Below are 23,376 nucleotides of genomic sequence, written 5' to 3'. Positions count from 1 at the left end.
AGGAACATTGATGCACAAGTCAGATAAGTCATATCAAAGTCGAAGTGGGCGGCGATCCCAATTCCAAGGCGGGGAAGGGAAGCCATTTCCTGAGCACCACATATCCAGGGAGCCCCTAGTTTTGAAAAGGTGGTTGTGACTTGTGGGTAAAGCAATACATGTCAAAAGTTCTATTATCATCATAGGGTTAGCTTCCATAAATCTTTGCCATTTGTTCATTCTAAGTTTCTAACCCTTATTATGATTTCTTAGATCTGAGTCATCTGGGTCATCTCACCCATATAACAAAATTGGAGTTGTCTCATGGGCCTAGCACAATGGCCATTTGCACGAAGGCACGTGGAGAGGCAGGGATGGATGATGAGACAATAAGGGCAGACAAGATCAAGAGATTGTGACCGCCGAGCCCCTTAATGTCACCTTTAAGTCTATGGTATCGTGCATGCATGCCGACGCCAAGATTCTACGCGTTTTACGGGCTGGGTGCAGTATAATTGCATTTTACCATATATTAAGTTACTGTTTTTGTTTTTTTGGAGGTCACAAGCAAGTGGGTTTGATTGAGTTGGTGAGGAACATTAATAGTTTTTTGGGTACATGCATGGGGTCAGTCGATAAGAGTATGATGAGCTTGTCCATGGAACAGAGTGGTCCAAAAAATTGTGACCACATCTCACATGCTAAAACTTTAGACAGTGCGACCCGGAAAGGGAAGACAATTCTTTTTCAATTTTGTCTGTGTTTGGCGCTTTCAAGAAATGAACTGAATTAGCCCACAATTGACTGTTTTGAATGAATAATTGGGTAGCAAAAATTGAAATTTCCTCCTAAGATGTTGTCTCTTTGTAGGTAGGCCTAGCCCCCACCCATTTACACACAGTTGGGGATGGCTTTCCTTTTCCTGGGTTATTGCCGAGAAGAGTCCCCGGTCCAACGCAGAGATGCCTCATGCCTGCCCTGAAAAGGACTCAGGTCCAGGGGAGTTTAAAGACAATATCTTAGGTAGGGATTATATTGCCCATTTCTTCTGATCATTAACTCCAATGGATACTATATGGGTTTCAATTAATGAAGAAAGCTGTCAGTCTGATCGTGGTCCTAATCCTAGCCCTAGCCCTGGCTGACTGCCCTTTACAGAGAGTTTAAAACTAGCATGGAGCTGGGTGGCCTGTGCCAACATGTGACAGATCACCACCAAACACAAAATGATCCCTTTGGGAGCGACCATACTCTATGACTTGATTATGTGATCAAATAATCTGGAGAGTATAGTCAAATTTTAGTCACTGTGGTTTTTCAATAGGGTCAAGGTTCAGTGTTTTAGCTTATTAATTAGTAAATTCAACAGTTGTGAGTCTTGTGACCATGATCAGAGGCTACCAGTGGCCGTTAGCCATTGCTTCATTAACCAAGATTCGTCCCTAAACGGCCAAAAAGTAGGGATAGTTGAAATTGTGTTTTCAAGCACCCATTTTAAAATTGCTGGTGGGCGGAAGGCACCCATCATCTCATTAGATTAATCTCTTTATAGCTTTGAATAATGATAAAATTATCAAGACTTGATGGATCTGGACCATAGCCTGGAATGCAAAAATGTCCGATTCTGCTAGTTGTTGGAGGAGGAGAATTTATATGGAGAATGGGGAAGAAAATTTGGAATCTGCCATGTTACTGAAATTCTTATACGGGTCAATCCAAAATTCCAAATAGTCCTTTAAATTAGGCCATTTTTGCTACTTCTAGCTCTCATTCAGCCTTTTGGACCATTCATTTTTTGGCTTCTATATATACATATTCACATATGAAAGAAAATCTCCATGCTTTTTTTTTTTCTTTTCCAAATATTATTCTGAAAATTTCCAAGAATTGATTACATGAAGAAGGTGTTGAATGACACATAGAAACACAATTATGTCTATGATTTTGATGTCGGCAGGTCTCATGTTACATAAAGTGAACATGTAAATCATATCCTTTTCCATGATCAAGGTACTCTTAAGTAAAACAAAACACACCTTTTAAGGTTAATTTTTTGCTAATAGGTCTAAGGGGTGTCGTGGGTCGACCTAGCTAGGTTGCATAGAAAGATGCTGCTCTCCTGGACTGTGGATGAGAAACCATTGCGCCACTAATCAAGTATACATCCCATACAAAAAGAAGAAATGTGAGCACAGACCCACATGCCGAATGAGAATATTTTAGACCCTTGGAGAGAGGACAAGCACTTTCAAACACTTTGAAGATGCTGGACCCCATGAAAATCAAAGTGGGCACACACCTACAACTTCCCTATGCTTCAACTGGGTTAACCCAGATGACAAGTCCGGATTCCAGAAATGGATGACAATTTCTACAACTCATTGGATTAATTTCCATTTGTCTCCTGCCCGGCTGCCCCTAGCCTGCCGCTGTCTAATAGCTTCCCGTACGTTCATCTTGTCAACTTGCTATGAATCATTCACCAATGATTTCGGTCTCACCAAAAATTTCTACCATTTCCCACCCTGTAGTTCTGACTCATCTTTAAATAGGGAGAATTGTGTTTTGGCCCAATTGGGCCCAAAAATTAATAAAAGATTCTCATAAGTTCCATATTTAAGCCCAACACCTAAAGAATGTTTATAAATTGAAAAGAAGGATATAAAACATTCAATTTTTCGAAAATACCCTTTATTGTCAAAAAGAAAAAGAAAACAACTAATTTCCTACTCTCTTTCATTCTTTTTTTCCCTCTTTCTTTCATCATTCACCTTGTCTTTTTCTCTCACATATTAATTGGTGGGACATGTAAATTAATTCTTTTATAGAAAAGTGTTACTATTTCCATCAATTATTTTTCTCCCAAAAACCATGCCTAATAAATTAAATATTGGAAATCAATGGTTGAAAATGATTATTACTATATTTTTAAAGTAAATATTTTTTAAATATCTCATAATTTTTTTTAAACTTACAAAATATATAATAAATATTTTTTAAATACCTCATAATTTTTTTAAACTTAAAAAAATATATAATAAATATTTTTTAAACACCTTAAAAAATATTATTATTCTTTTTTATCCAATATATATATAAATATCTTTAAGGTTGTAGACAATTATTTGAATATTTTCTCTATTTTTTGGACAATACATTGATATTATCTTAATATATTATTTTGTAACATGATCATTTTTTAACTAATGGTAATAATTAATTTTTAATTGAATAATGTATTATAACTTAATAATTTGAAAAATATTCAAATGCCCTTTTAAATCTAAAATAGATGTGGACTTGACATGGTTTAAATTATTAAAGCATGATGTCATTAAGTTAAGCAAATGTATCTTATTAAGAGATGTGTATGTAAATTATATCATAATTTTCTTTTTTTTTTTTATATTTTTTTTCCTCGTACATGATATCTTTTGTATAAAGTTTTGTAGATGAAAAATAACAAAATCTTTTGTTATGTAAAGAGGCATAACAACACATTAAAATTGAAAAGAGAATATAATGGAACATAAATTAGATGAAAATCACTTTAAATAAGGATATAATAGAAAACATATAAATGTAAGAAAAAACAAGTTTAGATGAAATTTAAAATAAAAAATCAAAGAAAATAAATTAAAAGTAATAATATAAAAATCGTAGAATCTTCAAAACTATAATTACAACAAAAAAATTATTTTAAATTAACTTGATAATTTAAATTAATGATTTTTTATAAAAAAAATTACAAATGTTACAAAGATAATTTTTTATCCTTTTTAATTCTATTTAAATACGATTTTTTTAATATCTACTAACATTATGTTTATAAAGGTAAAATAGTAAAAATATATATTTTATTCGGTTTACTTGTAATAAACACTTTAATTTTGGAATACTCTTTTATAGTTAGTGTAACACCCTTATATAATAGTGCAAATTTCATAAATAATTTATGGGTAACAAAGAAAATAAAGAAATGATTCAAAATTAACTAAAATCTTTCACAAATGGTAACCTTGTACACCCTTGTACACTTAGTATATTTCCCTTGTACATTTAGTACATTTCCCTTGTACAGTTAGTGTAATGTCATTGTACAATGGTGCAATATATCCCTCTTAAGTTGTGTGTCCATGTAGGTATATTAATCTTATTTCTAATGGTTTGGCTAACAAAATGGTGGATGAATTAGGATTAAATTTTTTTTCCCCAAACATTATTACTAAGAAAAGTATCGAAATTTCCATGTGAAAGTTAAATAAATTGCATGACATAGGTATGCAATCTATGGGTGACAAGGAAAATGAAAAAGTGATTCAAAATCGATTAAATTTTTTTATAGATGGTAGTCTTGTACACCCTTGTACACTTAGTACATTTTCCTTGTACACTTAGTACATTTCCCTTGTACAATTAGTGTAATACCATTGTACAATATATCTATCCTAAGTAATATGTCCATGTAGGTATGTTAACCATATTTCTAATGGTTTAACTAATAAAAGGATGGATGAATTAGGGTTAGTTTTTTTTTTTTTCCCAAACATCATTATTGGGGAAAGTATCGGAATTTCCATATGGGAGTTAAATAAAGTGCATGACATGAATATGCAATTTGTGGATGACAAGGAAAATAAAGGAGTGGTTCAAAATAGATTGAAATATTTTATAAATGGTAATCTTATACACTGCTTGTACACTTAGTACATTTCCCTTATACAGTTAGTAAATACTCTTATATAGTGACACAAATTTCATATTCCCGTAGTGCATATATGTCTATATTTGTATTAAACATGATTCTAGTAGTTTGATTAAAAAAATGATGAAAAACTTCAATCCAATTTTTTTATGAACATATTACATTTTTGTGAAAAAAAATATAAAATTGACCAATTCCTTTATTTAATTGTGAACATATTATATTTTAAAAATAAAAAAGAATAATTAACAAATGAAATTTAATTCTTTTTATTATCTTAGTATTAAACAAGGTCTTCAATTTTCATTTTTAAAAATATTTTTCATTTTTTTAATTAAATGTATTTTCAAAAAGAGACAATATAGAAAATAAAAATAATTTTAAAAAATAAAAAATAATAAAAACTAGAAAAAATATTTTAAAACCAATCTCAAACATAATCTATATAATTTTTAACTACTTGTTTTTATTTAAAATGAGTAAACATATCATTTAACCCTTTTGTATGAGAAAAAAATCAATCTCTACTATACTATGTATTGATATAATTCATTTTTAAATACGAAAACATTTTAATTGGATATTTAAAATAAAAACTCTTCATCTATCCTCTTTCTCTCTTTTTCTTTTTTCTCATTTCAATAAATTTTCAATTAATTCAAATCATTAAAAAAATTCCTTAATAAACAAATTTGGAACATTCATATAACTTATTACAAAAGTCTATGTTCAAAAAATTATTAAACTATGGAAAGAAAAAGATTAAAAAAAAAACTTTAAACTTTTTATTTTATAATAATAAAAAAAATAAACTTTAAAATACTTTTTAGTATAAAAGAAAAAAAATAGTAAATATATTTATTTTAAATAGTGTTTTAATCATTAAATTATTTACTTGTAAAATGTAAAAAATATTTTTTATTCATTTAAATTAATATTTTTTTCAAAAGTATGTTCCAAAATAATTTTTGAATCATTAATATAATTTTTATTTATTTATAATTTAAAAATAGAAAATAATGTTGATTTTTTCAATTATTTTTAAAGGAGTTTAAAAAATAATAAAAAATAAAAAAATGATTAAATAAAGGAGAATTTTATGGATGGGGCATGTAAAGAGTGGTGGTATAAAGACAAAATGATGGGTGTAAGTAAAAAGGGGTATTTTTGTCTATTCCAACCTTATATCCTTACAATCAATTATAGGTGTTTGAAGGATCTTTTATTAATTTTTGGGGCCAGCTGGGCCCAAAGCACAATTCTCCCCTTTAAATATTTCAATGTCAGAGACTCTATATATATGTAGACTCTATATATATATGTACTGCACTTGGAAATAATCGACATGCATGCATGACTACGAGGTGCTTAGACTCAGTCTGGCAAGAAGTTAGGTACACAAATATTAATTAATATCACTGGAGTCACGGGAGGATCCAATAGCACGTGTTATCTTGAAGTAACACAATTTCATTTGCTCTTTCTACTATTTTTCTATACTAAATCATAAACCCTAATACAAGTTAAAGGCTCATTGCTTCAGCCTCACCATTAGATTTTCCTTTGTGCATGAAGAATTGACATAAAAGTTCCAAATTAATAAGATACGGCGGTGCCACTTTGGACTTTGGAGATCAGCGAGGACGGAATGGTAAAATGGCAACAGTTGGCAACCTACACCAGATGTTTCTACCCAAAATGGGTTGGTTAGAATTAGTTGCAAAAGAGGGATGGTCTAGAAAAAGATGGGAGTTGAAGGAGTTGACAACAATATTATGTAGATTTTTATATCAAGAAAGTCCTGCTTGTAGGAAAGAGTGATATACTTAATAAATCTGGAAAATCACATTCCAATACGTTTTCAAACTAGATCTTGCGGCCCACTGATTTCGGGGTCTCTTATTTCTTGCAAGGGGGTCATACATTAAAGTAATTAAAGGGAAGTAGGACGTGTCAAACCATGGTTTGTATAATTTTAATCTAGGTCTCTACTATAATCATGCTGCCACGATCTTCGCCACTATTACTTTATGTCCCTGGTTTATGTGTAAATGGAGTTCCTGTTTTTTTACATTGAGAGCTCTAAAAGCCGTCAGGATGGGGTGGATGATTATGTGCCACATTCTGGGGCTTCGAGGAGTCAATCTTGGCTCGCCAACTCCACTTTGAAATCTTTGTTGTGTGGATGAAAGCTTGCAGTACAACCATATTAATGTAAGAATATAAAAATAAAATAACCGTGTGCAAAGTATATCATATTTTAATATGAATAGCTCGATTATTTCTATATCGAGAAAATATTATTCTATTATACTATAAAGAATATTATAGAGGAAAACACTAATTATATCTAAACGGGTCTTCACCGACCCACCTCTATCTCGACAAAATGAATATCCATCGATTAGGAAGTTGAGGCATTCAGGACTCTAAAAGCCACAAAGATAGGGTGATAATGTCACGAGCTCCACTTCCAAATCTTCAATTATGTGAAAAGACCTCCAACACAAGATTCACAAAAGGTTTCATGCACCACAAAAAGAGATATCATGACAACAAAGAAAAGTATGATCAAAAGGTTCCTTTGTTCCCGGGACATGCGTGGCTTGTTCTAGAATATGTCCGAGAATCTTTGTTGACAACAACAATATTTGTAGAACTCTGGCGAGATTACGCAAATTTGTTGAAACCCTGTCGTGGTCGCAGAATGTTTTGGCTTTAAAGAAACCAACTTCCCCTTGATGAAAACTTGGTTAATATTGTTACTTTATTTAGAAATGCTTGAAACATTTGGGTTAGTTTGATTTATGATACCATACCAAAATGATATAATATATAGTTGGTTAAATATTTAGGATGGATCTGCATATATAAGTGACATGCCCATTATGCAATCTGGGCACGACATCACGGTTGATATATAGACCCACTCCTTACTATACTACGTACTACTACTATATATAGTATGATATGGTGACCTGTAAAGAGGATCCTGACCCTTCAATATTTGTACACTACTTGCCCCCATTCTGAATTTGTGTTCCCCTTTGTATCAACTTTTACATGTAATTTATATCCTACGTACTACAGTGACGAATTCCATTCATATCAATTCAATCTTTTGCGAGTCATTCATTTCGTCTCTTCATCTTTCCAAGACGTTTAAAAGTTGATTTTCATTTGCTCTTTCCTATTACGCTGGCAAGCACAGAATTATTGATTTATTTGCATATATATATATATATATATATATATATATATATATATATATATATATATATATATATATATAGAGAGAGAGAGAGAGAGAGAGAGAGAGAGAGATTAGGTAAAAGAAAATTAAAAATAGATTTAAAAATAATAAATTACTTTCATTTTTTTTTCTTTTATTTTTTCATAATAATAACAATTTTTTTAGTATTTTCAAGAGTTAAACATTGTAGTAAAAAATAAATACCATATATAATACCATTTTTATAATAGTTTTTATAATATATTTAATTATATAATAAGTAAAGATGGGATATTTTAAAAAAATTATTAGGATAAATTAAATATAAAAATTTCTTTTTTTTATTTTCTACCACTTCAAGAAAGTGATAAAAATTGTGATGGAACTATCATACATTAATGAACGATAAAAAGAATAGTTGGAAAATATATTTATGTTAATTATTTTGTTCCTAAAAGATAAAAGAGTGAAGTGAGTTTGACTCATTAATTTTTTTTTTTAAACAAAGAAAGAATCTCAACTTTTTTTTTTTATAAATTAATTTTATCTTCTTCTATTTAAAAATATTTTAAAATATATGTATTTTTTTATAAATTAAGTAATTATTCCCTAGAATACCCTTTTACTTGATAATATTAAATAAAATTATCTAAATTCATTTATCATTTTAATTTGATAAAAATGTTTTATAAATAAAAATATTATAATTTTTTTTTATATATATAATATGAGATACAAATCATTGTGAAAATTTTTTCCAACATTCTCAAGTGATAAATAAAATCTTTATAATTCCTTAGTTAATAATGATTTTATGTCCTATATTATATAAATCCAATGATGAAAATATCGGTAATCACGGATATATCGGTACTTCGATTTTACGGATATATCGACGGATATTTTGGAAAAAAATATCGATAGACTTAAAATAATAAAAACTCATGAAAATACAAGAAAAACTTCATAATAATATAATTAGAAGTATAATAGACATTTCAAAGTTGTTTTATTGAAGAATTTGATATACATATGATGTAATTTGTGATATTAGATATAATTATATCATGTCGATCTATAAAAAATGTTAATTTTGTAATTGTTCTCATTATAAAGTCATATAAAATACTTCATTTAATTAAATATCAATAATTTGTACACATTACATTGCAATGTCCCTTTAGTACCAAAATGAGGATCGATGTGGTTCAATGGGATTGATAGATGAAGGAACCCCATCTTATTGTTGGAGACAATATTGATACAACTCAATGAGCCTCGATAATATTGGTTAAAAATTCTAACATGCCATGCATATATCTCTTGAGTCCTACCCATTGCCTCTACGTGGATAGGATACTCAAAGTTCACCCATGTGTTAATGCCAAATCCTCCTTTCATCTGATATGGAACTTGGTATGACATTTGTTTGGAAAGGAAACAACGCGACATACCATACTCTTCATCAGTTGAACTTGAAGGTTGACCATAACTCATCACATGAGGAGGGTAGACGTTAGCCTCATTTGAGGAGTCACTAAATTGGGTCCCTATACTCATAGATTCAAAACTCCATGAAAGTAACTCCTCGTTATATGGTTCCATCGTTCGTTCTCTTTCTCCATAGGGCTTCCCAATAGCTCCTATGCCTGGACTAGCTCTTCTAGAGCCATGGTCTTCATCCTGTGTGTAGTGTGTGAAATCATTTTCACAGGTAAATTGACTGATTAGATATTGACTATGTTGACGTTCATAAATATCTTCCCCCGCATTATCACCTTCATCATTAGTTCCATCTCTTGAACCATCGTAACCAGAAGTAGAAGTATCTGTAGCACTAGGTCTACTACTATGGCCAACACTTGTGGAGTCAATCTCTTGGTGGGAATTCAATGCCACTTAAACTAAATCATCAGTATCTTTGTTAAAACTTTCAGAGTGAACTTCTTTGGACAACACATGTAAAACATTAACTCCAAATTTTCGAGCATGAGCAGCAATTCGTGGATCGGGATTTCCAACTTCGTCATCCAAGTGTATAGGCCTAACCCATTGGAACAATTGATTATCTTCTTCTTCACCCACTTCGACTGAAATGTCAACAAGATCAAGGTAATCTTTTTCAGCAACTCGATCATTTTCTGTCTCTATATTGCGTAACTTTAGCCTCATAATATAGTAACAAAAAACTAATTGCTCCAATCGAGGGTAAGCCAAACGATTCTGTTGCTTTGTGTGGATGAGAGCAAATATGCTCCAATTTCTCTCATAGGCAGAAGATGACGCAATTTGTGAGAGAATTTTGATGACTAACTTTTTCAATGTAGGTGTTTGCTTCTTATAATATTCTCATGTTGTTCACGTTCCCATTTTGATGCTTTCGAGGCACGAACTGCAGACCGATATGCATCCCGCTCATCTGGGTGCATATTTGTTGGATATATATACACATCTTCATCCTCAACATCTTCATCATCATCATCTTCGTTTACCAAATGTATATCACGAGTCCCCATTGTGCCACGTAATTGAGCACAAATGTCTTGAATATCAACAGCTTTATTTGCTTTTGCTTTTTTTTTTTTTTTTTTTTTGTCATGTACCAGCAATTGTATCTATTCTTTCACTTCGGGAGGCACTCTTGGACACTTTTTGGTGTTGTTATGCGGGTTGTTATGTGTTAAATGAAACTTGAATCGCGTGATGCCTCCACTTTTCATCAACAACCCACAGAAATTACAAATTATTCCATTTTTATTCCCCTTAATTGGTGAACAATACTTCCAAGCCGGATCTCGCCCTAGCATGGCAGAACCACCTTCACTAGACATGCTAAATCTATTGTAAGAGAAATACACTTGAACGTGATTTCAATGTAAACAAAAATTAAGTCAATATTTAAATTTAAATCTATGAGAAATCTACAAAATAATCATAAAGAATAAACATATTTGATATTTCAAATATACTAGTTCATGTTAATTAAACTAATTAAATAATTTATCTAAGTTAATTTTTTGAATCTAAATGTAATTTTATAAAAAATTTACTACAAAAAATTTAATTAAAAATAGATAAATTATTTTTATTTATTATTTTAAGCTCATTTTATTTATTTTAACTCATTAATATAAAAATTAAATCATTTAAAAATATATAAGCTTTTAACTATTTTTAATTTTATTTATAGAATAATCAAATATTAAAAAATTATTTTTCTTTATATTTTTTTTTAATACATATTTTCCTAAAACCAAACATAACCAAGATATTTTGCAATGCCTCTTATCGATTCAACGATAGAAACCGTCAATGAGAAAATTGCACTCATGCACCGTCATCACCTTCGATAACATTCCATGATAATTAATGATATTGATAAGGATATTGATATTTATTCATTGGAAACAGCTAGCTACTCCCCAAAGTCTATTCTTAGAACGTAGGTTTGAAAGGGTCTTAAGAAAACAGAGGAAGAAGAAGGTCGAAGTCCCTTTAATGGCATAATATCTAATAGAAATTCCTCTTTACTATAAAATACAAAATATTAAAATGAAAAAAGAAAAAAAGGGAGGGGGCAGATTAGGGAGACTCCCTTTCGGAGTGAGGACGGGCCAGGGACACCGGGATTGAATCATGGGATGGTCAAACATGGAGGATGATGGCTACACGCTTGCAAAAAAGTCAACTCGTTCATGGTTGCAGGGGTTGACTTTTCAGTGTGCCATCAACAAGTGAGGAGTGGAGTCATTTATCACAGGCGGTGAGGTTATTATATTATATGAAACTACTAAAAATGATAATATTGGGAAAAAATGATAAAAAAAAGAAGAAAAAAGGGTCGTCCATTCCATGAACAATTGAATAAAGACAGGGTTCAAAGTTTCGGTGGATTAAAATTCAGCGACAGGCCATGAATCCATGAATCCATGATCCTCCAAACTGCCCATTTATGATGCCAATTGCCAAATTGCCAATAGCTATTGAATTTAGCTATCCTCCATGAGGCCTGAAGTCAAACAGTGATGCTTCAACATTATTGTTGTTTTGAAGATATTTTAAAAAATTGATCATTTCTAGTTCTAATCATGGTTTTTTCTTTTTTCCCTTAAATTGTGACATAACATCGCTTTCTCTGTTATTTTATTTAATATTTTAAGACTAGTTTTATTATTATATTATATTAACACTATTATTATTTTCTTTATTAGTATTATATTTTCATATTATTATTAATAAAAACAAATTTTAGTTAAGAAATTTTATTGTTATTTTTTAGTGGTATTTATACCATTTCTATTAATATTGTACCGACTATTAATATTATTTGTGATTATTATGTTTATATTATATTATATTACATTATCATTGCAAATTATTAGAGTTTTAATAAATCTATTTAGTATATTGAGTGTATTCGTGCAGTAGATGATTTTTATAAATAACTTAAATGCCTTAAAAATACTAAAAAAATTACCTGTTACGGTCATATATATATAAATTTGAAGAGAAATTTAATGTTTTAAAAATGTAAAAAAAAATGTTTTTAAGATTAATTATCGAAAGTGGTTTGTGTACTATATATAAAAGTTATGCATAAGTATTGACCAATGCTTTTGGTAATCATATTGTAAGCATCGTACTTTTAGTGCATTTTATTTGTACGTTCGATATATTTATGTTATACTAATCTCCTACAACTAATTGTTTTAAAGTTATTTTATCGTGCCATATTGGTTGTACTCTTAGTCATCGCAATTGTTGCATATAGTACATTTGTATTATATATAATTTCTATAAGAAACATAAATATCACGAGAATACCAACAAATATTTTAGGATTGGCTTTTTGAGGTGGTTTACGCTTTCGATGCATAGAAACCTATACATGAATTTGCCTTGTCCATTTAGTGTATTTCTATCATACCCTTTCCTTACATCAACTTAATCACTTTGAAAATTGTTAATACTTAAAAAAGATTTGATAAAATTTTGTTATATTTATCATTATATTAATACTTTAATATATTTTAGTATCAATTTTAGGATAAAATTAAGAAATAATAATTAAAAAGAATGTAATTAAACTTAAAATTATTATTTTTATTTTCTTAATTTTATAATTTTAGATGTTCATAAAAGGTTATCGAATTTAGATTCATTTATTGCACTTATTTTTCCTCTTTTATATAAAAATTAAATAATTTGAATATCTTTCCATCCCTTAATTCTTTTAAATACATTTACAAACCATTTATGGTAAGTGTAGCAAACAATACAATAGAGAGTGATTTGAAAATTGATTAATAGGTGTTGGACTTTTTTTCTCATGAGAAGTAAAATTCAGGGTTATTGTGGTCTTTTCACATTACACATTGTTATTTGAAAATTTCAAAGTTTGTAACTTTTTCTAATCCTTGTCGTCTATTTATTTGTCACAAGAACGGAGACATTCCCAAGAAATGCCACATCAAGGCACCCTATTGGAAGAACCCTAAGTATGGATATTAAAAATAATATTGTAATTAGCATTTAGAGACTTTATTTTAAAAGATAATAGATTTTAAAATTTTATTTATAATTTTTAAAGATACAAGGTAAGAATATATTTTATATAAAAATTATTAAAATTCAATAGTGTCTAGCAGGGCATTTTCGTCCAAGAATTACGTTTGAGTCAGTGTAATGGATTCAATTGACTTCAAGCAAGGAGGCCTAAAAAGTGGAGAGCTAAGGTGAATAAATGAGTGTGCTCTTCACTACGGGGAGACCTTTTTATTTATTATTTATTATTTATTTTTAATTACTTTTAAAAATAGAAAATGTATCTAAACAAAAATTAAATTATTTTTCAATTTTTCAAACCATGAAATTATTTTAGTGTCGGGGGATTTTTGTTCATTTCCTTTTATCTCTTTTCTTGATATTTTGTCTAATATTATATAAAAATTAAGAATAAGAGAAAAAAAAAAAACACTCATTCTTTACATTTAACATTCTTTTAATGTTAATTTTTATATACATAAATAGGAGTGGAAATGAATCATTATACCGAATAGAAGAGATCGATAAACCAAAATTATAATGAAAGTAAAATTTGATTTTCACTTAATTCTTGATTCTAAAAGAAATAATCAAAACATGCTAATGAATGAGAATGGAATTGATTTTTCTTTCTCACTCTCTATTCCAACACTTCCAATGTCATTGTGTCCAAAACATGAAGGAAGTTTCATATTTTATTAATAACAAATATTATGATATAATAGAATTTTTATTTAAACAAATATCTAATATTGAAATACAATATATTTTTTATTGAGTATATATAAATATACCATAATATATTCTATTGAGTATAATATCTTAATATATTTTTATATCATATCTTATTAAAAGAATAATATTTTAGGATATACTTATCTCAATATAATATAGTTTAGTTTTATGACCGCGGTTGTCATTTTCATATCTTTATCAATTAATTTAATATTGTTTATCAATTCAGTATATTAAGAGCCCTAGGTGCGCCTACTAAAGTCTTATGTTCGATAATCCCTTCCCAAACAGATTAAACAATCATACTCGATTAAGAAATTCGTACAAGAGACTTTTCCTAGTAACCATCCCTAAAATCGAGGAAGGTGTTCTATAATCGAAGGTAATTTACAAAAAAGAAGAAGTGAGTCTAATGACTTTTATAATATGCCAACATAAGCAAACCTAAACAATTTAACATACTCTAAAATTATTCTCATATTTCTTTATATTTCGTACATTGGATCTAATTTATAAATGAAGATATTTAAATAATTTCCATTTTAGATAACAAAGCTCCTAAGTCCAAACTATACTACATACTGGCTAGCCGAAAGAAATTGGTTTATCCAAAAAAGTTCTACCATTCATTTTTATGGCTTAAACCTCTTAATAGATTAATATTCCATGTCACATGTAACCAAGTGCGAGCCCTTTACGTTATATATAAAGTATTATCATGGGTGACACATAAATATCAAAATAGTTCGTTCATATATTATTTAATTCCCCACATTTATGGTGTATTTTTTTTTTAATTATAAATTTAAAAAATATTATTCAAAAAAAAGTTTTTGCTAAATTAATATAAAATCAACTTATTTTTTTTCAACATATAAACTCTTTAAATCTTTGGAGTGTTTATACCAAACTCATCTTTTCGTACTAAGGGTTCATATTTTATATTGGATTGAAACGATGAATTCATTTTTTACATTTGACTTATTATTTCGATGAATAAATTTGAAATCCTAATTTTTTAAAATTTAAAATTTATTTTTAGCTTGAGGGTTTTAATTTTTTTTTTTTTTTTAAATTGGTGTACTTTTCCAAAAAAATCTACATTTGAGATGATATTGGTGGAACGAAAAAGAGCAAACCCACCAAATGTCACCAGAGCATTAACACAAAGTGGAGGTTTTGTCTCGTGATAAGTCAAAAAAGGGCAACATAAAAAAAAGCGAAACACATGTTTTGAAATACAGAAAGCAGAATGAAACTTCCTAAAAGCGCACGACTAAAAGAGGAGAGTATATGCTTGAAAACAGAAACAGAAATCGTTAAGATTCAACTGATTCGAACAAAGTTAGCCGGACAAAATTAATTTCATCCAAAAAAACATATTTGGACTTTGGTCGTTTCAACATTACGGCCAACATTCATGCATGAATTCCTACTTTCGCGTGCATAGAACTTTTGTGAAATTTCTATAAATAAATTTCAATATTTTAGTCAAATTGAAATTTTGCATACCTTCTGTTTATTAGAAAAAAAAATGTCATATTTGAAAATAGATATAAGAAAGGTAAAAATGGTCATGTTTGAAAATAGACGTAGGAAAGGTAAAAATTTCTCAACTAATCCTCCAATTAATTCCACATGCACGGGGCTATTGATTTTTTTTAAAATGCTATTTTTAAAATATATCATTAACCACACTTTTTATCACTTCCTTTATTTATATACTAAATTCTTTTGAAAAGACGTTTTCATTTTTTTATACTGGACCATCTTAAAAAAAACACGAATTTACTTTAAAAAAATCGAGGTCTATTCGAAATTTGAAAGTGCTTTACTTTTCAAATTATTTTTTATATATGTTATTTTAAAAAAGTATTCTACTTTGAGAGAAAATCCTTTAGGAAAAGACAAATTAGGGTGCGCATTACTTGATAATGAAAAAACACATTTATTAAAATAATAATTAAGAATATATTAATGGTATTATCATTGTAGATTTACATGGAGAAGAAAATATGGATGCATTAAAGCAATTTGGGAGGTATTGGGCATAAATGGTATCATTTTTATGTTCATTGAAATTCAATTTTTTAATCATATCATGTAAGGAAAAAATTTATTGAAACCCACCATCCATGTGACTCACACTTGACATTTAAAAGCCTATGAAAAACAATGAACAAAATATTGTAATAAATTAAATAAGAAATGGAAAGTTGATTATGAAGTATATGTTTGGATTTATTTTTTATTTTTGTTTTCAAAAATAAAAATAGAAATAATTTATACAAGAATTTTAAGACACTATCTTTTTATTTTTATTTTTATTATTATTATTAAATGAGGTGGGTGTAGAGAGACGAAAAGGCGGATGTATCGGAAAGAGGTAAGACCGTAAGAGTAAGAGTGTTGTTGTAATAGTGACAGAGAGCTGGCGCGTACTATAAAAGGAGACGAAGACTAATAGCAGGGGCAAAGCTAGAGAGCTGTGCAGAAGCAACAATGGTGGATGTGTGTATGAGCAGAGGTTTCGGGGTTTCTGTGTGTGGCCAACCTGAGATTGAGCAGCTATCAAGAGATGGTAGCCACTACAGTCTCTCCACTGGGATTCTTCCATCTCTTGGAGCCAGAAGTAACCGCAGAGTCAAGCTCAGGAACTTCATCTTATCACCTTATGATCGTCGTTACAGGTGAGCAAATCTAATACGGCACTTTCTCTCTTTCTTCTTAATTGTCTCTTGGCTTTTGTTTCTGTCTTATTTTTTAATGCTGGACAGATTGACCTCAGAGTTTTGTTTGGTTATTCTTCTCTTCTGGGCATTTGAAAAATGACGGCATTGAAACTTGTGATTCTTTGTTAGTAGCTTCAAGTTTTTCCTTCTTTGAATTGTTCTTTTTGTTTTTCACTTCTGCTTTCTGAGAATGGTTCTCTTTTTTCCTTTCTTCCTTCAGGGTTGTTTTGAGTTTGGATTCAATCTGCTTCTTTTGCTTTTTCTTTCTTTCTTTCTTCCTTTCTTCTTCTTCTTCTTCTTCTTCTTTTTTTTTTTTTTTTTTTTAAAAAAAAAAAAAATTATTTGCCTTCTATTCGATAACTGGTTATGTTGACCTCAGGTTTAGATTTTCTTGTGGGTATTTGGAAAGGGAGTAGATTGGATCTTGTAATGCTTTGTTAGTTGCCAAAAGTATACCTTGTCTTGTTTTCTTCGAATTTTCCTTTTACTATTTTATTAATTTTGTGAACTTTTATAGCTGATTCTATGCCAAAAAGTTCAGTTTTCACATGGTGCATTTTTATTTTTATTTTATTCATTTTTGCAAATTTGCAAAAACCTGGGAAGAACACCAAGAGGATCAGAGGTGGTGCCTTTTTCATCTTTCTCAGATGATATTTCCCTCTCTCCCAAAGTCAGACAAAAGTGTTCCTTATTGGAGACCTTTAGTATATTCTGGTTGACTTCTATGAAGAATCCTTTTCAGGTTCTGCAAAACCTGTATTGGTTTTTCTTTTGTAAGTCTTCCTGCATTTCGCATTTCATATATTTTTTTCTTGTATGATAGAACAGAAAATAAGAATTTGAAAACCAATTTAAGGATACCCATGTCTAGAAACCTGCGAAACCCAGATTGTTCATGTTTAATTGTGTGCAATCTGGGTTTTGCAGAAACTGTTATTTCTAGATTTGTAGTTAAATTTGAGCTGCTTAATCAGAAGAAGCCATACTAATTAGCCCAGATGAAACTGATTATTGCAGGACATGGGAGACTTTTCTGGTTCTTCTGGTCTTCTATACTGCTTGGGTGTCCCCGTTCGAATTTGGATTCCTTAAGAAACCAGAGGCACCGCTCTCCATTACTGATAATGTTGTCAATGGTTTCTTTGCTGTGGATATCGTTCTTACCTTCTTTGTAGCTTATCTGGATAAAACTACCTACCTCCTTGTCGACAATCCAAAGCAAATTGCTTGGAAGTATACAAGTACCTGGCTGGCCTTTGATGTCATATCCACAATCCCTTCTGAACTGGCTAGAAAAATTACCCCCTCTCCTTTCCAGTCATATGGCTTTTTCAACATGCTTCGCCTCTGGCGCCTTCGGAGAGTTAGTTCCCTGTTTGCTAGGTATGGTATGATGGTTTTTACCTCTTGCAAATTTCAAATACAAGATGGTGATGTTTACAAGATTAGTGTTTGTTCTATTCCTCTTTTTTAACAGATTGGAGAAAGATAGGAACTTTAATTACTTTTGGGTTCGATGCGCAAAACTTATTTGTGTAAGTGTCTAGGATAAATTTCTTTGGCCTTTTAGATGAAAGAAATAAGATTCTTTAGTAATTCACTTTCTTATTAAGCTTCGGCCGTTCTTCACAGGTCACCGTTTTTGCAGTTCATTGTGCTGCATGCTTTTATTATCTTCTTGCCGCACGTTATCATGACCCACAAAAGACATGGATTGGAGCCTCCATGAATAACTTCCTTGAACAAAGCCTGTGGATCCGTTATGTGACAGCGATTTACTGGTCTATCACTACTCTCACAACTGTTGGCTATGGTGATTTGCATCCTGAAAATACAAGGGAGATGATCTTTGACATCTTCTACATGCTCTTCAACCTTGGGTTGACAGCATATCTGATTGGGAATATGACCAACTTGGTCGTTCATGGGACAAGTCGAACTAGAAGATTTGTGAGTACATTTTTTACTTGTCATTGTATTTCAGTAGCTCTAATGGTATTTATTTGGTCCATTAATCATTTTCTATTCTTGTTTGCATATTCAATTACAGAGGGATACCATTCAAGCCGCCTCAAGTTTTGCACAGAGGAACCAACTGCCCGTTCGGCTGCAAGATCAAATGCTTGCACACTTATGTTTGAAGTTCAGAACAGACTCAGAGGGACTTCAGCAGCAAGAGACTCTTGATTCCCTTCCAAAGGCCATTCGGTCAAGCATTTCACATTTTCTTTTCTACTCTCTCTTGGACAAGGTTTACTTATTTCGTGGGGTATCCAATGACTTGCTTTTTCAGCTGGTAATTCACTAAGAACTGACATTATTGTCAAATTTTCATTCTTAGATATTTTTCCTTACAATGGATCTTTCTTGTGTAAATTTTGAAGGTGTCGGAGATGAAAGCTGAGTATTTTCCTCCCAAGGAAGATCTGATCTTGCAAAATGAAGCACCCACAGATTTCTATATAGTCGTTTCAGGCGCTTTGGTGATTACTTTACCTTTCATTTTGTTGTCTAAAATTAATCTACTTAATTTTTGGAAATAAATTCTGACATTTACATGATTCCACAGGATCTTCTGGTTCTCAAAAATGGCACTGAACAGGCAAGTCTGATCAGTATTTCTACACCTGAATTTTTGAGTTAAGCTTTTGGGTTAGGGAAAATAGGTCTGGTATCCATGATTAAATGAAATTAAATCAAATGATTGCAGGTAGTTGGAGAGGCAAAAACTGGAGACCTTTGTGGTGAGATTGGGGTTCTTTGTTATAGGCCACAGCTCTTTACGGTGCGGACGAAGCGATTGTGCCAGCTGCTTCGGCTGAACCGTACTACATTCTTGAATATCGTTCAGGCCAATGTTGGAGACGGGACAATAATAATGAATAATCTCCTTCAGGTTTGTACAAACAGTATACCCTGCTGATATTATATCTGACTGGGTAAAACTAACAGTATAATGTCAGTATTTTTATTTATATTTGATTGGTGATAGTCTTGAGGAAACATGGAAAATAAGGCTAATGCATTATATTTTGGCTTTTCCTTTATTGGTGGGACAGCATTTGAAAGACCTAAAGGACCCAATCATGGAGGGAGTTTTGGTAGAGACAGAGAACATGCTAGCTCGTGGTAGAATGGACCTACCTCTCAGTTTGTGCTTTGCAACACTAAGAGGAGATGACCTTTTGTTGCATCAGTTGTTGAAACGTGGTCTGGATCCAAATGAATCCGACAGCAATGGGAGGACAGCTCTGGTGTGTGAAAATCTTTTGTTTCTGATTTAAGATTCCTTCAATACATCAATGTCTGAAAAAATAAATTCCACTGACACTATTCTTTTTTCTTTCTTTTAAATCCTTGTAAACCAGCACATAGCAGCTTCTAAAGGAAGTGAAAGCTGTGTACTTCTTCTACTAGATTATGGGGCAGGGCCAAACAATAGAGGTATTTTCTCATCCTTTATTGAATCCATAATCCAGCCAATTGTGCTAATGTCTGTTGCTTAATCATCTTTGCTCTTCCTATTACCATTTGCACATGTTTTGGCATATATTGTAATATTCTATTTTGCCCTGGATAGGGTGTCTGCTGAATGGTTGTTGAGTGGTGTACTATTTTTTTTCCTTAATCAACTGGTAGGTTAGATTGAGTACCTACCAGTAGTTTATCATATTCAATTATTAACCATGGAATTAAGACTTCTTCTAGTGCTTTCAATTAATGTGGTTCTTCTCAATTCTAAAGCCGATCCTAATGCTGAAGTCTCAAGCATTTTTTTATTTTCTATGTATAAAACAATTCAATCATGAAGTCACTTACAGTTATCATCAAGTATAAATTAAGATTGTTTGTCAAGCTAAATTATTTGTCCTAGTGATATGGATAAATAATGTGCTAGACGTATTGACTTTAGGGAGTGTGATTGGCCTTCTCTGCTAGGAAATCTAAATAACGATACCAGTTGATAAACTCAGTATTGCAAACAAATAGTTGCATGCCTTTATGACCCCACTATGCCAATACAAAAATAAGCATATAACATGCCTTACTCTCTACTATGTGTGCATAGTCAGATGGTGATGTTTTGTTTGAAATATTTATACAAAGCCATAACTTTGTAACGGTCATATATATTTTAATTTTTAATTTTCATCTTTGATGTATAAACATAACACATGCTCCATGCCTTAGCCTCATCCACAATTTAGTTAGACTTTGCTGCTACAGTTCATTCCCACTCCTTTTCCTCTATTATCGCCAAAGGTTTTGTTGCTTTTCCCTACATTTATTGACTTCGGATTCCATATACCCAGATCTGGTTTCTCCTTTTGAAGTTTTCAGTTGACCTCCATGTACTCTCACAGTAGCTCTCATACCCCTTGTATAAAGAAAAAACTATTTTAGTCCTTTAAACCCATGTTAGCAGGCATGGAGGTTGTGGCCGTCCCACGCCTGTCTCAATTTAGTAATATATAAGTTTCCTTTCCTTTGTTATAAGTTTCCCATGAAGTAGTTGACTTCACAAAAATAGTTTTCTTTTGGAGTATCCATCAATCCCGGTTCATGTCTGTTGACTTCCGCTGAACTTTCTAGTCTTTCTTTTCCAATTTTGGTTAGACACCCATGCGAACATACATAGTAAGTTAGCCTTATTTGACATGGGCACGTTCATTATTGTGCTAAAGATATTGTGCAAGTTGTTTCATATGTTCTACTGTTGTCTATTCTTTGGCATCATTTAATAACCCTTGTTTTCTATTTTATACCATTAAAATACCTTCACTGATGAATTATATAATGGCTCTGACTTTGCTCTTGGATCTGGTCCTGACCCTTCTTAGTTTTCCAAGTCCAGAGAGCAAATTGCTAGTCATTATTTTAGGATCGAGATCATCATTATCTCAAAATAATAGTTAATTCAATTTCATATGTATGCAGACTCGGAGGGAGTGGTACCACTATGGGAAGCAATGGTGGGTGGTCATGAATCTGTTATTCAACTGCTTGTGGACAATGGTGCAAACATAAATTCTGGTGACGTCGGTCACTTTGCTTGCACCGCTGCTGAGCTGAAGAACTTGAACTTGCTCAAGCAAATTGTTCACTATGGAGGGGATGTCACACAGCCTAACAACACTGGAAATACAGCTCTTCATGCTGCAGTTTGTGAGGAAAACATTGAAATGGTCAAATTCCTTTTGGACCAAGGAGCTGATATTGACAGAACAAACGACCATGGCTGGACCCCAAGAGATCTAGCTGATCAGCAAGGACACGAAGATATAAAAGCTCTGTTTGAATCTTGCAAAGAGCACAAAAGTCAATCTACCATTGGTATTTCAGAAGAGCGGCATGGAATTCGCTTCCTTGGAAAATTTAAAAGTGATCCTTCCATCTTTCCACTCCCACAAGGAGGCTCCTCCCCAGCAGCAGATGGATCATGGGGGCATAACCGACCGAGACGTAGAACTAACAAGTTCCACAACTCACTATTTGGGATCATGTCAGCTGCCCACACTGGGGAGAGAGACATGTTACTGTCCGTAAATGTTACTAAATCTGCCAGAAGTGGGGAAGGTTACCCTGCTAGAGTGAGAATAAGCTGTCCAGAAAAGGGAGATAGAGCAGGGAAGCTCATGCTACTTCCAGAGAGCTTTCAAGAGCTACTTGAGATTGGAGCCAAAAAATTCGGTATCTCCCATGCAAAAGTTCAGACCGAAGATGGAGCTGAAATTGATGCTATAGAGTTGATTAGAGATGGAGACCATCTTGTTTTTGTTAGTGATGGTTGAAGTAAAGACTTTTTTTTTTCCTCCCTACTTTAACACAATGTCTTTTGTCATTTAAAGTAAATTCAAAATGTAAAGATGGTGAAAGATCACCTTTTGTCTTTTGTTGTAAAGTTAAAAGTTTCTGACCATTAAACAAAGATGGGAACAAAGGGTGGGTAACACAGGAAGAGTAAGCAATTCAGGCCAAGGCACTACTTGATTAAGAACCAGAGAGGGAAACGCCTTGCAGACCCATTTAACATGCCAAATAAATAATCCTAAAATCCAAGGCCTTTGTTTTGAATTTCTATTGGATGAAAGCGCTAGTAATTTGTGGCATCTTCACCCCACGACACACACCAAAAAGGAAAGGAAAAGAAAAGCAGTGGCATACAGACCAATATGATTTTGATTAAATTGCTCAATATATAGTTTTTGAATAAAGTTGAATCTTACCAAGTTTGAATTTGAATTTGTTGCCCTTAATCTTTCCAGCTAATCATATTTAGGTTTTGTTTATGGTATTATTGCATATAATTTTTATAATATAATGTTTGTTTCATTCATTACACAACAATTTTAATTGAGCTATTATTTTCCTATAAGCCTATTTAGTCGATAAACTCCCGACATTTTGGGTCCAAATTATTTATCCCAAAAACTAAATATATTTGA

The 23,376-nt window shown here is 31.4% G+C and overlaps 1 protein-coding gene across 1 annotated transcript; it reads left to right on the top strand.

Annotated features, from left to right (window-relative positions):
• The first annotated feature begins 16,591 nt into the window (after nt 1–16,591).
• Nucleotides 16,592–22,820, top strand: LOC100266175 (potassium channel AKT1). The gene is made up of 11 exons (XM_002281751.4): nt 16,592–16,885; nt 17,948–18,313; nt 18,408–18,465; nt 18,563–18,880; nt 18,981–19,226; nt 19,315–19,413; nt 19,500–19,532; nt 19,641–19,826; nt 19,990–20,184; nt 20,299–20,374; nt 21,869–22,820. The coding sequence occupies exons 1-11, from the start codon at nt 16,698–16,700 to the stop codon at nt 22,720–22,722; spliced, it is 2,619 nt and encodes an 872-aa protein (XP_002281787.1). The 5' UTR covers nt 16,592–16,697; the 3' UTR covers nt 22,723–22,820.
• The last annotated feature ends 556 nt before the right edge of the window (nt 22,821–23,376 follow it).

The sequence above is a fragment of the Vitis vinifera genome, chromosome 11 (assembly GCF_030704535.1).
Source record: "Vitis vinifera cultivar Pinot Noir 40024 chromosome 11, ASM3070453v1".
NCBI classification, from domain to species: domain Eukaryota; kingdom Viridiplantae; phylum Streptophyta; class Magnoliopsida; order Vitales; family Vitaceae; genus Vitis; species Vitis vinifera.
Note: the sequence above shows the minus strand (reverse complement) of the source record. Positions and strands in the feature narration are given on the sequence as shown.